Raw genomic sequence first — 15,894 nt, forward strand, 5'->3', positions numbered from 1 at the left:
AAAACAGCTCTGCTACTAGCAATTACATCAGCTAGAAGAGTTTCAGAGCTACAGGCCCTCATGGCTGTAGAACCTTTTATCATATTTTACTCAGGGTGTCTCTGAGGACAAATCCTACATTTATGCCTAAGAAGGTTTCCAGTGTGGCTCTTAACCTAACAGTTCACCTGCCAACCTTTAATCAAAATCCGCAGAACAAGACGGAGCGAATTCTGCATTCCTTGGACGTACACAGACAGCTAAGATTATACTTGAGCAGGACTAAAGCTCTAAGAAAAACTAAGCAATTACTAGTGTCATATGCTGCAGGATCAGAAGGAAAGGCTATTTCAAAGCAGACAATTTCAAAATGGATAAGTCACTGCATCAGTTTCTGCTACTTACACCATGGTAAACCTGTTACAAGGGCATTAGGTCTCATTCCACCAGACCAGAGCTGCAGCTACTTCAGCAGCCTTTCTCAGAGGAGTACCAACCAAAGACATTCTAGATGCTGCTACTTGGTGTTCTGTTCACACCTTTACAAAGCATTATCATTTGCCTCTCTACTCTTAAGTACAGGGCAGGCTTTTCCACTGCAGTTCTGCAGGGCCTTATAGCCGCACCTAATGCTGTTTAGCTCCAGCCTCCCAAACATAGCTTTGGGATTCTAACCAAATGTAATGACTGCAACAGTGAAACACGAAGAACATAGTACAGTTGTGTACACTTACCATAAATGTAGATGTTCGAGTGTATTCACTGTTGCAGTCCAGGTTACCCTCCCGCCATCCCCGTCGTTCTGGAGTTTTTCCTTCTCTATCTTCTACAACCTATGTGGTGTATTTGCTTGTAGATGAAAGTAAAGTTTATATTGATGCATGTGCATATATATATATATATATATATATATATATATATATATATATATATATATATATATATATACACACACACACACGTGTGTGTGTGTGTAAATATATATGTGTGTGTATATATAATATATATATATATATATATATATATATATATATATATTTTTTTTTTTTTTTTGCGCTACCTTTTTGGGGGCACCTGACATCGGGGGCAAGAAAAACTAAAGAAAATGGCGTCAGCTACATGTCTTATACCCCTGACAACCTGACATCATGGAAGAGGAGACAGCAACCGACGCAGGACCCAAGACTTTGGAATTCAGGCTGACTGAAGGCAGCCTGCCAGCAGATTACCCAAATGTAATGACTGCAACAGTGAATACACTCGAATATCTACATTTATGGTTAAGTGTACACAACTGTACTTTCTTACCTGTCAAACAGAATACTTGCTTACCAACTTTTACAACCAGTCTGTGTGGATGGATGAGTGATTCCACATATCCCCAGGGAAAATTTGCAATTTGTCTACTTACACCAGACTGAGTAAGGAGAAGGTCACAGTAAGCTGCCTGTCAGGCGCTAGAATCCGCCACATAACGCAAGCACTCAGGTCTCTCAACAGCAGGTACAAGTACGACTCAGTCATTGTCCACGCTGGTGTCAACGACCTGAGACGTACCTCCTTGGACTACATGAAAAGGGACATCGAGGAGCTCTCTGATTATGTAGCCCAGGCAGGTATGACCCTGACCTTGAGCAGTATCCTACCTTCACCTAGAATGATGCCACAATACAGTGATAAGATGATCAGCTTTAATAATTGGCTTAAATTCTGGTGTCATTCAAAGGGGATCCAATGTCTGTCTGCCTGGGATGACATGCTGGACAAGCCACGCTGCTTCAAGGGACGGCTTGCACCTGTCACCCTGGGCTTCGGATATTGGCAAAGGCTCTTGCCACCCCATAGTGCCTTTTTAGGCAAGGCTCAAATTCTAAACCTACCACCCTAGAACACCAAAAGGAAAAAACTAAGGGTAATGCTGCTCAATGCCAGAAGTCTCAATCTCAAGATGCACGCACTCGAGGCCCTTCTCAATATGGAGAACATCGATGTCTGTGCTGTGACAGAAACCTGGTTCAAGGCTCCTGAGAGCACCCCAGCACTAACAGGTTTCACCTCATATCATGCTCCGCCCCAAAATCCGGACAACACCAAGAAAGGAGGGGTGTCCATATTCATAAAGGACACCCACACCTCAAGGTTGGTGGCAACGCATGATGCATCGGAGACCATCCAGGTGCAATTAACCATAGGCAAGACTGCTCTGCAATTTGTAGCATGTTACAGGCCACCCTCTCAAACTCAGGAACCTCACATGGCCTTCCTGAAAACATTGGAGGGATAAATGTATCTCCAAACACCATCATACTAGGTGACTTTAACTACCCTAATATAGACTGGGAACACTACTCAAGCCCGAACACTCTAACCCAAAGATTCCTGGAGTTCATAAACTCAAATGCCATGGAACAACTAGTCACCATCCCCACAAGAGGAGAAAACATACTTGATCTCATCATCACGAACATGGGATCAAAATGTTCAACACTGGAAGTATACCCCTCACTGGTGAGATCAGATCATAAACTAATCTCGCTGGAGGTCCTCATCCCGCCCCCACCTGAAACAAAAAAGACCACAGTGAAAAACTTCTCAAAAGCCGATTTCACACTTCTAAAACTAGTGTGGTCTCCTTTAAGGCCCCTGAGCCAGTGGTAAACATTACTCAAACCGCTGAATCACTTACAAATGCCTTCTACCAGCACCTACAGGACTGCATGGATCAGGCAATCCCAAACAAAACTAAGACTCTCTGTACCAAAGGCAAGCGTCCAGTCTGGTGGACCCCAGCCATAAACAAGCTCTACAACAAAAGGAGGAAGCTACTACAAGATAGAGCAAAATCCTTGAAAGGTAAGACACCTTTGATCATTATAAGTATAAAACTAAGAGCTCTCATAAAATCATCCAAGGCAAATTTTGAGAGAAAAATCGCCAAGGACTCTAAAGAGAATCATAAGGCCTTCTTTAGCTATGTTAGAAACCTAGGAGGAAACTCCCAGATATGCTCAGAATTAGTTCAAAATGATGTGAAAATTACTGAACCTACACACATTGCCAACATACTGGCTGACAGGTTCAGTGCAAACTTCTCCCCTCCCCAAAAGGAGAGATATCTATTCCAGAGGATTGTGGCCCCCAAACATCTCCAACGCCCAGGTGAGAACTGCCCTCACTAAGGCACAAAACACAGCATCCATGGGACCGGATGGTGTCCCCGGCTGTGTGCTTCATGAACTCAATGAGGAATTAAACCCACAGTTAGGACAGCTGTTTAATCTTAGCCTCACCTCAGGATACGTACTCAAGGAGTGGCGCACGCGACTGTGGTCCCACTTCATAAGGGCGGTGCCTCCACAGACCCTGGAAATTACCGCCCCATTAGCTTGACAAGCCTTATCTGCAAAGCCATGGAGAGGATCATAATGGAACTCATAAATAAAGACATAGGGAACTTGCAGACTTTGGATCCAACTCAGTTTGGCTTTGTCAAAGGCAGATCCTGCCTCTTAAACTTGGTTGACTTTTTCGAGACAGTCACCAAGGCCATTGATGAGGGAAAGGCAGTCCATACAGCCTACCTCGACCTGGCAAAGGCCTCCACACAATACCCCACTCAGGTATCATCGAAAAACTCATCAGCTTGAATGTAAACCCATACATCACAAGATGGGTTGCAAACTGGCTAAGTGACAGAACCCACAGGGTCAGAGTTGCTGGAGCCATGTCAGACTCAAAGCCTGTCACAAGTGGTGTCCCACAGGGCTCAGTCCTGGGTCCACTCTTGTTCGGCATCTACTTTTCTGAAGTACAAGCAAACACAGGAGGGTTATGGCTGACAAAGTTTGCAGATGACTGCAAACTGGGCCATAGTCGAAAACACATCTGACACAGATATCCTCCAGAAGGGCCTCACAGAAATGGATAACTGGTGCCAGAGCCATGGCCTGAAGTTAAACGCCAAAAATGCATAGTCATACCCTTTGGGAAAAACAAGGCTACCCCTAGCTACCATATAGGTGGCAATCCACTGAGCACAGAAAAAGTCATCAGAGATCTGGGGACCCAGGTTGACAGTAGCCTTCGCTTGACACTCATGTTGCTAAAGTAGTTAGGAAAACCATCTATATCACCCACCTGATCATGAAGGGATTCACATCTAGAACAAGGGAGGTCATCGTTCCCCTGTACTCATCACTTATTAGACCTATGATTGAGTACAATGCCCGTTCGAATGTATCTGACCAGACACCTGCTGCAGCTTGAAAGGCCCCAAAAGTTCCTCACCAAAAGGATAAAGGGTCTCAAAAATATGTCTTATGCTGCCCGACTGAAAGAACTCCAGCTCTATTCAGTCTCATACCGCTTGCTCAGAGGTGACCTGTGCCTGACATATAAGGCCATGTCAAACCCAGATTTGATGAATATGCTTCACCTCAAAAATCTAGATCCCTCAGAACCACAAGGGCGGAGACTTAAACCTTGACACGGTTATAAATAGAACGTGCTGGAGGGACAGATTCATCACCCAGAGACTCCCTATGCTGTGGAACAAAATCCCGGTACATGTGAGGCAGAGCACCTCTCTGGTCTTGTTCAAGAGGAATCTTGACCAATGGATGGGAGATTGCAGATATACCCCAGGGATTACTTCAGCGTCACTGCTTGACAGAGGCACAGCAAAATGATAGGCATAGTTTTTATTCAAACTAAAAGGGTGGCGAAAGCCACATAACTATGGGCTAGGCTTATAAATGCCCTTGGGCAGATAGCCTAGTATGAACCTATGAACCTATAATGGGGGCAGTGTTCATCTCCCACAGTACTGTATGATGTAGCTCAGATTTTTGATGGTCTCCCCTGGCTTCTTAGTAAAATCTATGAACCTGTAAAATGCATTGCAGAATATTTAGACTCTTAAAATAAGGCATAAAATGCATTGCCTAATCACCACATCCAGGTTGTATAAGTTGATTTTGACATTAACATTGAACCTCAAGTATTCTAAAACTGATCTGCTCAGAAGTTTACACTTATAGTTGCTGCTTTTGGGGGGGGGGGGGTTAGGAGAATGTGGTCATTATTTCTGTCATTTTCTTAGCAAATCTCAGAGGTGTGTACAGAAGGGTGCTATAAATTGTGTTTTGGCTGGGGGCTTTGTGGTCATTATTTCTTTAACTTTTTTGACAAACCTCAAAGGTGTGCATAGAAAGTCTCTGTACTTTGTATAGGAGCAGTGTACTGCCTGGGAACATTAAGCTGGAGTACATTACTGTGATCATTATTTTTTTTTCACTTTCCACACAGTCAGACATGTATATAGACTGCTGCTTTGGGGGCTAGAGCTAAGCATACATGCTTTTTATATTCTCCTGACAGCCACTGGTTGAAAATACGTTACTGCTTTCTACTTTCTTTTCAGTTTTGTCCCAGCCTGACATCAGAGGGGTACATAAAGGTGGCTTCCTTTGATATACTTTGTATATGTATGACGGTAGATACTTGAAATATATGATTGTAGCCATTTGTGCCTTTATTTTCATCCCAGTCCAACAACAGAAGGTGACTGTTGAGGTGAAGGGGTGACAAGTACTGTACCCAGGTAGGATATATGTATCCTTGCAAGCATTTGTCTTTGTGTATTGTAAACTACTGTTTTGTCAGCTTTGAGTATTAAACCTTGGAGAAAACTGATTTCCAACTGGAAAGAAAAAAAAAATTCTTTCTTTCCTAATGAGGCCATAATGGGGATCAAAAAAGTTGGAAAATGCTCTGAAATGTACCTCAGAACATAATTAATACTATGGCTTCTGAGGGGCTGGAGGACCGTAGACCTCTGGCTTAAAGTACTTATTACAGTTCACTTTTGGCCAGTTAAGGTGTGCTGAAAGGATACAAGAAGAATAAAGTTGGAGTAATTTCTTTACTTTGTTGTAATTTTTGTTCAGACCTTCATTACATGTAAGGGTCATTTTAAAACCAATAAAATACATCTCAAAACATATTAAAACTCATGGCTTCTGGGGGCCTGATGGCCCACAGATCCTTGATAACACAATCCATTTATTTATTCCACTGTTATTACATTGCACAGCTTTGCTAGTCCGAGTTTGTTGAAATGATCCACGGAAAAGAACGACGTGAAAACGAGGAAGAAAGTAATAGGGAGAAACTGTGAGGAGCCCTCAGATGTATATGGGGAAAGGTGTGATGAAGCCTTTTTCCTAGGGTGCCATTTCATCTAAGAGTACTTCTTTACATAAGATTGTTGTAATATAACATCACTGCAATTAAATGCCAGTTTCTTCTGTGGGATGGGGCATCTTATTGTGGTGTGCAGGCCTGTTGTAATGTAATATTACAACTACAAATCAGTCTGTATGTACTGTTGCTATAGCTTTCTAATGTGAGCTAAAAGATTGCTTAGGAAGGGAGGCAGCAGCAAGGTGATCTTACAAAATTCTCAGAGAACTGCCAACTTGAATCTCACTTGAAGTCCAGACATCTCTTGGCAATGTATAAGTCTCCCATTTTATGGGAGGTGGTCTCCTAGGAGAATGCTGTTTAGCTTAATACATAATGGGCTGACTGGGACATAAGGAAGGTCTTATAGTTAGCTGTGATATGGTAAGATGTTTTGTGAATAGTAAGATTAACATGAAAAATTTATGTCATTACATTGTCTGACTAGTCTAGATGTGAAATTTTAAGAATATGGAGGCACTGCTGCCTTTAGTCTTTGTCTAATGCGCCATGCTTGAATATATGATAGGCATTGAAACCCTACCTTGATGGATTGCTTTTGTTGGTCTTGAACCAAGTCTCTCTGATGCATATTATCAATGTTTTTCAGGATAAGAAGCTATTGTAGGGAGTGGTACTTTTGAGCATTGAGCAGCAATTACTTTAATGTTATCCAGATTCTGTTTTATTATGCTGGAAGCTTTAGAACACTGACATTGGCCTAGAAAAGGCACTATGGAGGTGGACAAGGGTTTAGCCAGTATATGAAAGCCTTCAGGAAAAGGTACAGCCCATCTCTTTCAAAGTATTTACATGTGAACTACTTTGATTTGATTTTCTTGAGTACCAAAATGCAGTAGTATGCTTTTTTCTTTTTTTTTTTTTTTTTTTTTTACATAACAGACTGCAATTTTGCATTCAATACATGACGTCACTTTTCAGTTCTCACACACAGTTTTTGGTATTTTACATCAAGCAGAATTATTACAAATCAAAACTGTGAACATTTTAAGTCATAAAATGTAACAGTTAAAACCCGGCATTTGTTTTTTGCTACCAGTGTTACTTTGCATCTGCAGTTTTATCTTTGTAACACAGCATACATTTTAAAATGTTGCTAAAGACTTGGTTCGGTATCCTGATGCTAGACAAACATCTAATAAGGAACAGTTCCATTGCATTACAGAGTTACTGCCTTTGTTTACATTTCACTACTGGCTCCTAGTTCATAATTTTGTTGACCATGTTCCTTAATCACTCCTGCTGTACAACATATGCATTGCAAGCCAGCTTTGATAACTTCTTATTCATTTTGATCTTCATGTTACTGAAATGTTTAGTATTCGGAGAAAGGATGAGCTCTTTCATGGATCAGGAAAAAGGTGATCAGACTGCTGTTTGAAAGCTGTTGATGTACTTGACATGCTGAAATTCTCTGGCTTCTATTTGATTTTTTAATCAAGAAATTTTAAAAGAAAATGCAGCCATTATTAGAGGATGGCTGTTTATTAGAGAGAAGACTTTGTTAGATGATGCTTAGTATGTACAAGTATTTTCCACTGTCTTCCTGCCTTGACTTTGACTTCAAAATTACCAAGTTATTAATATCCTTTCCTGTGCTTGCGCATTCACCTTACAGGAAGAAGAGGCCTTGCTCTCAGAAATGGATGTCACAGGTCAGGCATTTGAAGACATGCAGGAACAGAATATCCGTTTGATGCAGCAGTTGCGTGAGAAGGATGATGCCAACTTCAAGCTCATGTCTGAGCGCATTAAATCCAACCAGATCCACAAGCTTCTGAAGGAGGAAAAGGAAGAGCTGGCTGACCAAGTTTTGACTTTAAAAACACAGGTAAGAGGCACTGCTCTATTCAGTGTCATTAGTTATTCTAATAAAAAACGTAGGTTGAGGTACTTTGAGAGATGGGATGAACCATAAGTATTTCTTCTGTAACCAAGAGACTTTTTTATACTTGTAGTAGTCCAATCAAATGTTTTATAAATCCAAAAAACAAAGGTACAGCAGATTGTTTTTCCATAGTGTAAAAAGTGTCACAGAATAGATCCAAGTACTAAAGAAGGTTTTAGAGCAGGTTGACCTAAGGTTGCAGACAATAAGAGATGCAGAGATAAATGATTGAATCAGTCATTATTCACCCTTTATATTAAAGCACAGAGATGCAAAGTAAATTCCAAAGGTCATGAGCATAAGGTAGGTCATGTTTCTTCTATATACAGATGCAGTCTAATTTCATGCTCAGATTAAATGTAAACTTGGTAAAGCCAACCAAACACAACTGCTTTGCTGTGTTAACCCTGGAAAACTCTGTAGTCAGGTGACTTGCTCAGTTGCACGGTAGTTAGCTGGGGCTCATAACCGTGTTACAGGAGTTAGCTTGTTAGTAGCTCGCAGTCTTAGTCTTCTGCACAGAACTATGTATCAGTAGTTGATGCATTGTTTGCACCTGTGTTACTAATAGCGACTGCCTTATTTTCATTACAAGTCTTGCCACACAGCTTCTGGCTTGCTGGTTTACCTCTGGTAGATAACCAATATTTAGAAACATTGGGTCAGAATCTGAGGCATTTGCTAACATTGCCAGCTATGTAATAAATGCAATTTCAGAAAGTTGTAGTACCAGGTCGTTGTCCAGAAGGTCGATGCAATGTGCATTCCGCAGTCCCTTCCCCATATCAAGTAAGTGAAGTGTTTTTTCAAGCCCACAGTCACCAGTGTGCAGATAGCATAATACCATATGCAGATCATCTCATGAACCATGAGTTCAACTTTGCAGTCTAATATTGCACATCTCCGATTCATTGTTTACAATGAAATAAAAGTAAAACTAAAGCTGTCTGTCCACCACAGTGTGTATGATGCAACAAGCAAAACCCCCCTGTTTCTTCTGCAGGATTTGATAAAAATGGCTTTGTGGCTCCTTAGTTTTATTGTTAAGGCATGTTATGGTTTGCCATAATAACCTAACTCAGTAGAGTATCTGGCAGTATAAACTTCAGTGGAGATCTATACTGCTTCCATTTTGGCCTTTAAGGCCATCAGTTACCAGACCCACATGACCAGGTATGCTCTGGCATTGATTGCCCAGGCTTGTAAGGTTATTTCTGACCTCCATGATTCTGAAGCAAAGTCTTCTGCTCTGTTTTGGATTTTGCCTCCCAGGTGGCTCACCACTCTATTAAACACAGCTATAATGCTGCTGATGCCTTTTCCAGAGCTGCTGCCTTTGTGTCTGTCTGAGGTGCATTACTCTTGGCTTTGCCTGCAGTCATTATCCAAAGGCATTAAGACCAAGTTGCTGGGTGCTCCTTTGGATAGTAAAAATCGGTACTTGCGTATTATCGCAACCACATTCCACAGTCTCTACCACAGATTGTAATTCTCAGTTGTAGAAGATTGTCAGACTTGGTATGCATGTTAACTGTCTGCAATCCATTTCAAAATGTGTTCAGAAATATTTTTTAGACAAACTGATAGGATTTGTGGATGATCACATTGTTGCATACTTTTACCACGGTGTACAACTCACCTGCTTTCTTAAAGTTTTGCAGTGAAAACTGAAAAACATTAAAGGGGAAATTGCCTTAAACCGGAGACACCTTTATAAACTCTGCCATTATAAAGTTATCTGGGGCAGTAAAAAATGGCATGAAGCGTATAAAATTGGCGATGGAAAGAAAAGCAGCTTTTACATGTGAGACACTGACAAAACAATAGGGAATCCACACTTCGTACATGTGACAGGCATGCTTGGGATGAGACATTTCACCAGCCACGTTATGAAATAACGATGCAGTTCTCTGCCCAGAAAGGAGAACATGTACCTGACTCATGTAATGGAGTAAAAAAACTTGTTGCTTCAACCAGCTGACAAGGATGAACAAGTAAGACTCGTTAGGCTGTTACCATAGTCATGGTCCCATCACTGCCTGCCCGAATACCCTCCACACAAACAGGGAAAGTATACATATTTATCAGCCAGAAAGATACACAGAAGTAGTAAGGAGTGTTATATTCTCCTGATTGCAGACTTGCAGTCCAGTGTTCGGCTCGAGTACGGCTTTGAAAACAGCCATTTCTCCTCTTTTGATTGTGGTTGCAATAGTACGCAAGTACCTAAAAATCTCTTTGGGGACTGATGCTGCTGTTAATGTGTGTTTTTAAACAAGAAATATCTTTATTAAATTATCACGTATGACAGTCTTACATTCATATAAATGAAAATACACCATACAGGCACAATTCCAGTGGCAAACATTATACATCACTTGTAATCTATCCAGTCATTGTCAGTCAGACATTGCACAGCTCATTCAAGTTCTGCCGTCTTTTAACCCTCATTCTTCCTTTACATTTAGTGTTCCCACAATTCCCATTTTTCCTCTGTAATTTGCTCCTATCGTTTTCTGAAGATCCAAGTTCCAGTTGTTTTTTTCTGTTACTATATTTGTTACTTCTAGTAAAATTGGTTTAGACTTTGATTTCCACTTTTTCTAATTGCTTTTTTGGCAGTCACCATAATTAGACTCAGAAAGGCCTTACTATGTCTAGAAAATTTCGATTCTGTATCACAGCTCAAAAAATCATTTCCTTATTTACAGTAATTTGTTCACCCAGTCTCTCTGACAGAGCAATCTGCAGGGAATCTTTAAAGTCTGCCAACTCATTATACTCCCAAAAAATATGTTCCCCGTTACCGCTTTCTTCCCCATTACACCTCTGGAGTCTACTTGGGGTATAAAAATACCTATGTAGACACTTCCATGCAAGATCCTAAATCTTCTAGACTTAACTGCTATTATGCTTGTCTTCAAGAAAAAAGTGAAGCTTTACAGAACCTTAAACATATTTTTGCATCCCCTATCTCTAAGGGTGGTAGGCAAACTCCTCCTACTTAATCTTCTCAGGCTCCTGTGACAGCCTGCTCCTGTTTGACTGTATGCCTCCTCCTCCACCCCTCGGCCTGGTTCACTTGTCCCTTCAGCCATCCATCTGTCTTCTAAACTGGCAACTCTTCACCTCAGATTCTTGGGTTCTGTCCGTCATCTGTCAGGGTTACTTTGTGATGTGGAAGTCCTTATGTTCGTTTTCAGGGATTTCTTCAAGAGCAGCTTCCTCATTTCTCAGAGGTTCTTGGTTCCCTGGTAGACCAGGGAGCTGTTCAGCCTGTCCCTCATTTTCAAGTAGCCTAGTTCTTTGAAAGGAGGGCTCTTGGAGCCCTATTCTGGATCTCAACTTTCTCGGGGGTTCCTTATTTTCACATGCTTTCTCTCCAAACCCTGTTTCTTCTGATTCTTCCCCAAGCTTTTCTGGTGTCCGTGGATCTGAATGATGTTTACCTTCATCTCCTTATTCACCCTCTTATCAGGAAGTTTTTACACTTCTGTTTCTTCCTCTCATTTTCAGTTCTATGCTTTGCCCTTTGGCCCCTCTACTGCCTCAAGGGTATTTTATAAAATGTCTAGCTCACATGATTACCTTTTGCAAGTTCCAAGGCATTCAGATTTTTCCTTATTTAGATGACCTGTTGTTTCAAGCATCTACTCCCAGTTGCCTGTTATAGGCTGTGGAGTTCACCATATCGCTCCTTCAAAGTCTCATTTTCATTATCAACTTCTAAAAGGCTCTCCCGACTCGTCACAGTCTCTCATGTACTTGGGCTGCAGGATTCAGATTGTACCAATGTTGATCTCTCTTCCACCTTCTAAGGTTTTTGTCCTTGACAGCCTTCTTTCAGTCTCCTTTTCTGCTGCCTGCCATTCAGCCTGAGTTTCTTTGGGCCCTGGGATTCATGACCTCTTCTATTGCAATGCTTCCTCTTGCTAGACTGCACATGCAGAAGTTTCAATGGTACCTCAAGTCATTTTGGCTTCAGCATTGCTACAGTCTGGATTTCAGAGTGCCTATGCTTCCGTTTCTCAAGCAGGAATTCCAGTGGTGGATTCAGCAACTTATCCTCAATCTAGGCCTGCCCTTTCAGCCTCCAGTTCCTTCTCAAGAACTGCTTACCGATGCTTCAAGCATGGGGTGAGAGACTTCTGTGATCTGAAATTTCAAGGTCTGTAGCCCCCCCCCCATCAGAAGTCGGACCATATCGACAAAGAGGTAAGAGCTCTGATTCTGGCCTTCAGGCTTTTCCACCCTATGCTCTCCCCATGCCCTCTGAAGGTTTACACAGACAACATCACAGCGATGTGGTATGCCAACAGGCAGGTAGGCACAAAGTCTTAGCTTCTCTGGTTCTTCATGCCTAGGATCTGACTATCAGCTAACTCTTCAGGCAGTGTATATTCATTCCGAACACAATCAAGTGGCAGACTGAGCAGATCCAAAGCTTAGGCTCATGAATGGATGCCTCACAAACTCATGTTTCTGCACATAGTCCATTGGTGGGGTATTCCTCAGATCTTTTTGCCTCCCCTTTGAACAGGCAGCTGGCTCTTTTCTGTTCCAGAGTGCCATGCCTTCTGATAGGAAAGATGGGCGCCCTTTCTTTCCCTTGGAAATGTATGCTTCTTTACGCCTTCCCTCCCCTTACTTTACTTCCAAGAGTCCTGAAGAAGATTCAGCTGGACTCCCCCATAAATCTTACTATGGACTCCTTTTGGCTAAGACAGCACTGGTTCCCCTCTTAATGCATCTGGCCTGGGACAATTGCCACAAGTTACCTCACCAGTTGGGCCTCCGTACACAGGACAAGGGGTCACTCATCCATCCTCACTTGTCCACTCTTTAACTGACACTGTGTGTAAAAGGGTTTTGATTTCTTTTAAGTAGCTGTTTTTGAGGACATCTTCAGGGTTTTACAGGAGGCAAGAAAACCTGCAACCAGAAAGTCTTGTATGTCTAAATGGAAACGATTTTCTGTCTGCCATGCTCATAGCCAGGACTGTTTTTTGGTGGGGCTCCCTTTAGTCCTCTCCTGATGTTCTTCATCTCACATTGCTGCAGTCCTTACATATGGGGTAGTCCGCTGTCCTCGGTCGGCCCGAATACCAAAGTATTAGGCTGACGTCGGTCAAGGCGCTTAAAACTGACATCAGGACGTCAGGGTACAAAAGCGCATGACCGACGTCATTTCCTCTGTCTTTTTTGCCGCATGGTCCGATGCAGAAGCAGCGTTGCAAGTGCCGTCGCTCTGAAATTTTTCAATTTGGAGTTTCAGACCGAATCCAAGTTGGGTAAGTACCCGCTAGAATATTTTGTTTTTCTTGCCTCAGTGTTTTACCGGATGTCAGAAAAAGTGAATAACTGTATTTCTTGTGGGAAACAGATACCGCATAGGGATTATCATTCTTTGTGTATTCCTTGTTTGGGGCCTGAGCACGACGTTGTTGGGTGTCGCTTTTGTGCTAGGTTCAATAAACGCACTATTAAGCGAAGGTTAGATTGTGCTAGGCTGGTCTTTGGGAAGCGGTGCAATTATAATATGCCATCGGATTCTCCGGCGCCCGCTTCTGCGAAGAAGCGCAAAGACAAAGAAGTTAAACCCAGACAAGATGAGTCGTCCGTCCCGGACGCCGGTTCTTTAGAGGCTTCAGTGGAACTGGTGGTTCTGACGGAGACTTCTCTGGAGTCTCAGGGGGAGACTTTGATTTTGCAGGAGGTGGTCTCTCAGGAGGCAGGTCAGGCTGAAGGGGCTTCTCAAGTTTCTGTACTCCCCTCCCTTCCTAGGGTGGTTAGGCCTTCTCCTTCTGTTTCCAAGGCTTCTCCCAGAGGCAGGCCAGTTTTAACTTCTGTTGGTGTCACTCCTAGTTCAGCAGGGTCTGTGCCTAAGAAGCACATGCTTAAAATGGCAGAAGATTTGATTACTCTGATTAGAGGTTCTTTGCCCCTCCTGATAAGAGGCCTAGGGTGGAGCCAGAGTTGGGAAGTTTTGAGCAGGCTTCGATGTTTCAGAGTCTTCAGCTGAAGACTTGCAGGAGTACTCTCCTTATTCTGATTCTGATGCAGATGATTCCACTCCTTCTGCTTCTCCTCCAGAGGATTTTTCTTTTTCAGAGACTCTTCATTCTATGAGGGAACATTTTAAGTGGGAAGGTCAGGACTTCTCTGATTCTCGGAAAAGGCTTAGGGAATTTTGCTGTTACCCCAGCATAGGCCCTTGGCTATACCCCTGTTCTGGATGTTGTGGAAGATGTGTTTGCAGAGGCTTCACTTAATCCTGATTCTCTGCCTCCTGCTCCTGTTAAACCGGATAGGTATTACAGGGTGCCTGAGGCTCATAAATATCTTTATAAGAGTCCTAGGGCGGACCCAGAAACTATTAGTCAGGGACCTAAGGGTGTCAAGGCCTCTGTTGTAAAAATCCGGTTCCTCTAGATAAAGAAGCCAGAGCTTTGGATAGATGGGGAAAGAAGGTCTATACATCTTCTACCTTAGCTATGAGGGCTTTGAATTGCCAGTTTCATATGTTGAAATATCAAAACTTTCTTCTTTCTCAATTGAAGTCTAAGGTGGATGCTCTGGCGGAAGGCATTGAATGTAAAGAATTACAAGATTTGGTGCATGTCTCTGAACAGGTGGGTAAGCATTCATTACAGTGTGGTTTTGATGCTGTGCAGGCCTCGTCTAGGGTGGCTGCCACTGGCTCAGTTCTTCGCAGGCACGCCTGGCTGAAGGATCAGAATTTATCTGACCATGTTAAGACAAGGATTTTGGATGCTCCTTTGCAGTCTGATGTGTTGTTTGGTTCAACTGTGGAGTCAGTCTTGAAGAAAATGGAAGACAAGGCTAAGTCTATGCAGGCTGTTAAAGATTTTTTGCAAGTTCAGCCTCCGAAGTTTAGTAGGAATTGGCCTGCTAAGGGGTGGACGTAGCCTTCTTATGATTCTCAGTCTAGGGGTAGATCTAGACGTGGTAGGGGCAGAGCTCAGAGTTCTTTCAGACCTAGAACAGGGACTTCACCTGCACAATCTTCGGGTGGGGGCAGGGGCCAGTCCTTTCGTAAACAGGCCCAATGACCTACTTTTTCAGCTGCCAGATCCTTCTTGCCTGGCAGCACCTTTGGGAGGAAGGTTAGCACTCTTCAAGGAAAATTGGATGTTGATTACCCAAGACAAATGGGTATTGGATATCATACACCAGGGTTACAAGTTTTATTTCCATACCTTGCCTCCTTTCATAGGCATGCCGGACGTTCCTCCTCAGCAAAGACTGGAGGCTCACAAACAAATTTCTCTACTACTTCAAATAGGGGCCATACAACCGGTCCCTCTGCCAGAAGTGGGCCTAGGATTTTATTCTCGCCTGTTTCTAGTACCAAAGAAAGGAAACACGTGGAGACCAATTTTGGATTTATCTATCCTCAACACATATCTGGACATTCCCAAGTTCAAAATGTTGACGTTACAACAGCTTTTACCTCTGCTGGGCAAAGATCACTGGATGGTGACTCTGGATCTCAAGGAAGCTTACCTTCATGTTCCTATCAGGCCCAGTTGCAGGAAGTATCTGCGTTTTTGGGCTGGGACTTCACATTATCAGTTCTCTGCATTGCCCTTTGGCTTATCTACTGTGCCCAGAGTGTTCACGAAGGTTCTGGCTCCAGTGGTAGCTTTCTTCAGGCTAAGAGGAATACAAATCTATCCTTATTTGGACGATTGCCTGATTCTGGCCCAAGAAAAGGACGAACTTCTTCATCATTTACAGTA

General features: G+C 42.6%; 1 protein-coding gene across 1 annotated transcript in view; it reads left to right on the top strand.

Annotated features, from left to right (window-relative positions):
• RNF20 (ring finger protein 20) overlaps positions 1-15,894 on the top strand; it is a 1,863,764-nt gene that overhangs the window by 1,711,261 nt on the left and 136,609 nt on the right. Inside the window, exon 16 of the mRNA XM_044084026.1 lies at positions 7,862-8,074. Within this exon, the coding sequence (XP_043939961.1) occupies positions 7,862-8,074 (213 nt within the window). The remainder of the gene's footprint in view (positions 1-7,861; positions 8,075-15,894) is intronic.

This window comes from Protopterus annectens, chromosome 9.part0, assembly GCF_019279795.1.
Source record: "Protopterus annectens isolate FY-2018-M chromosome 9.part0, PAN1.0, whole genome shotgun sequence".
In the NCBI taxonomy this organism is placed as follows: domain Eukaryota; kingdom Metazoa; phylum Chordata; order Ceratodontiformes; family Protopteridae; genus Protopterus; species Protopterus annectens.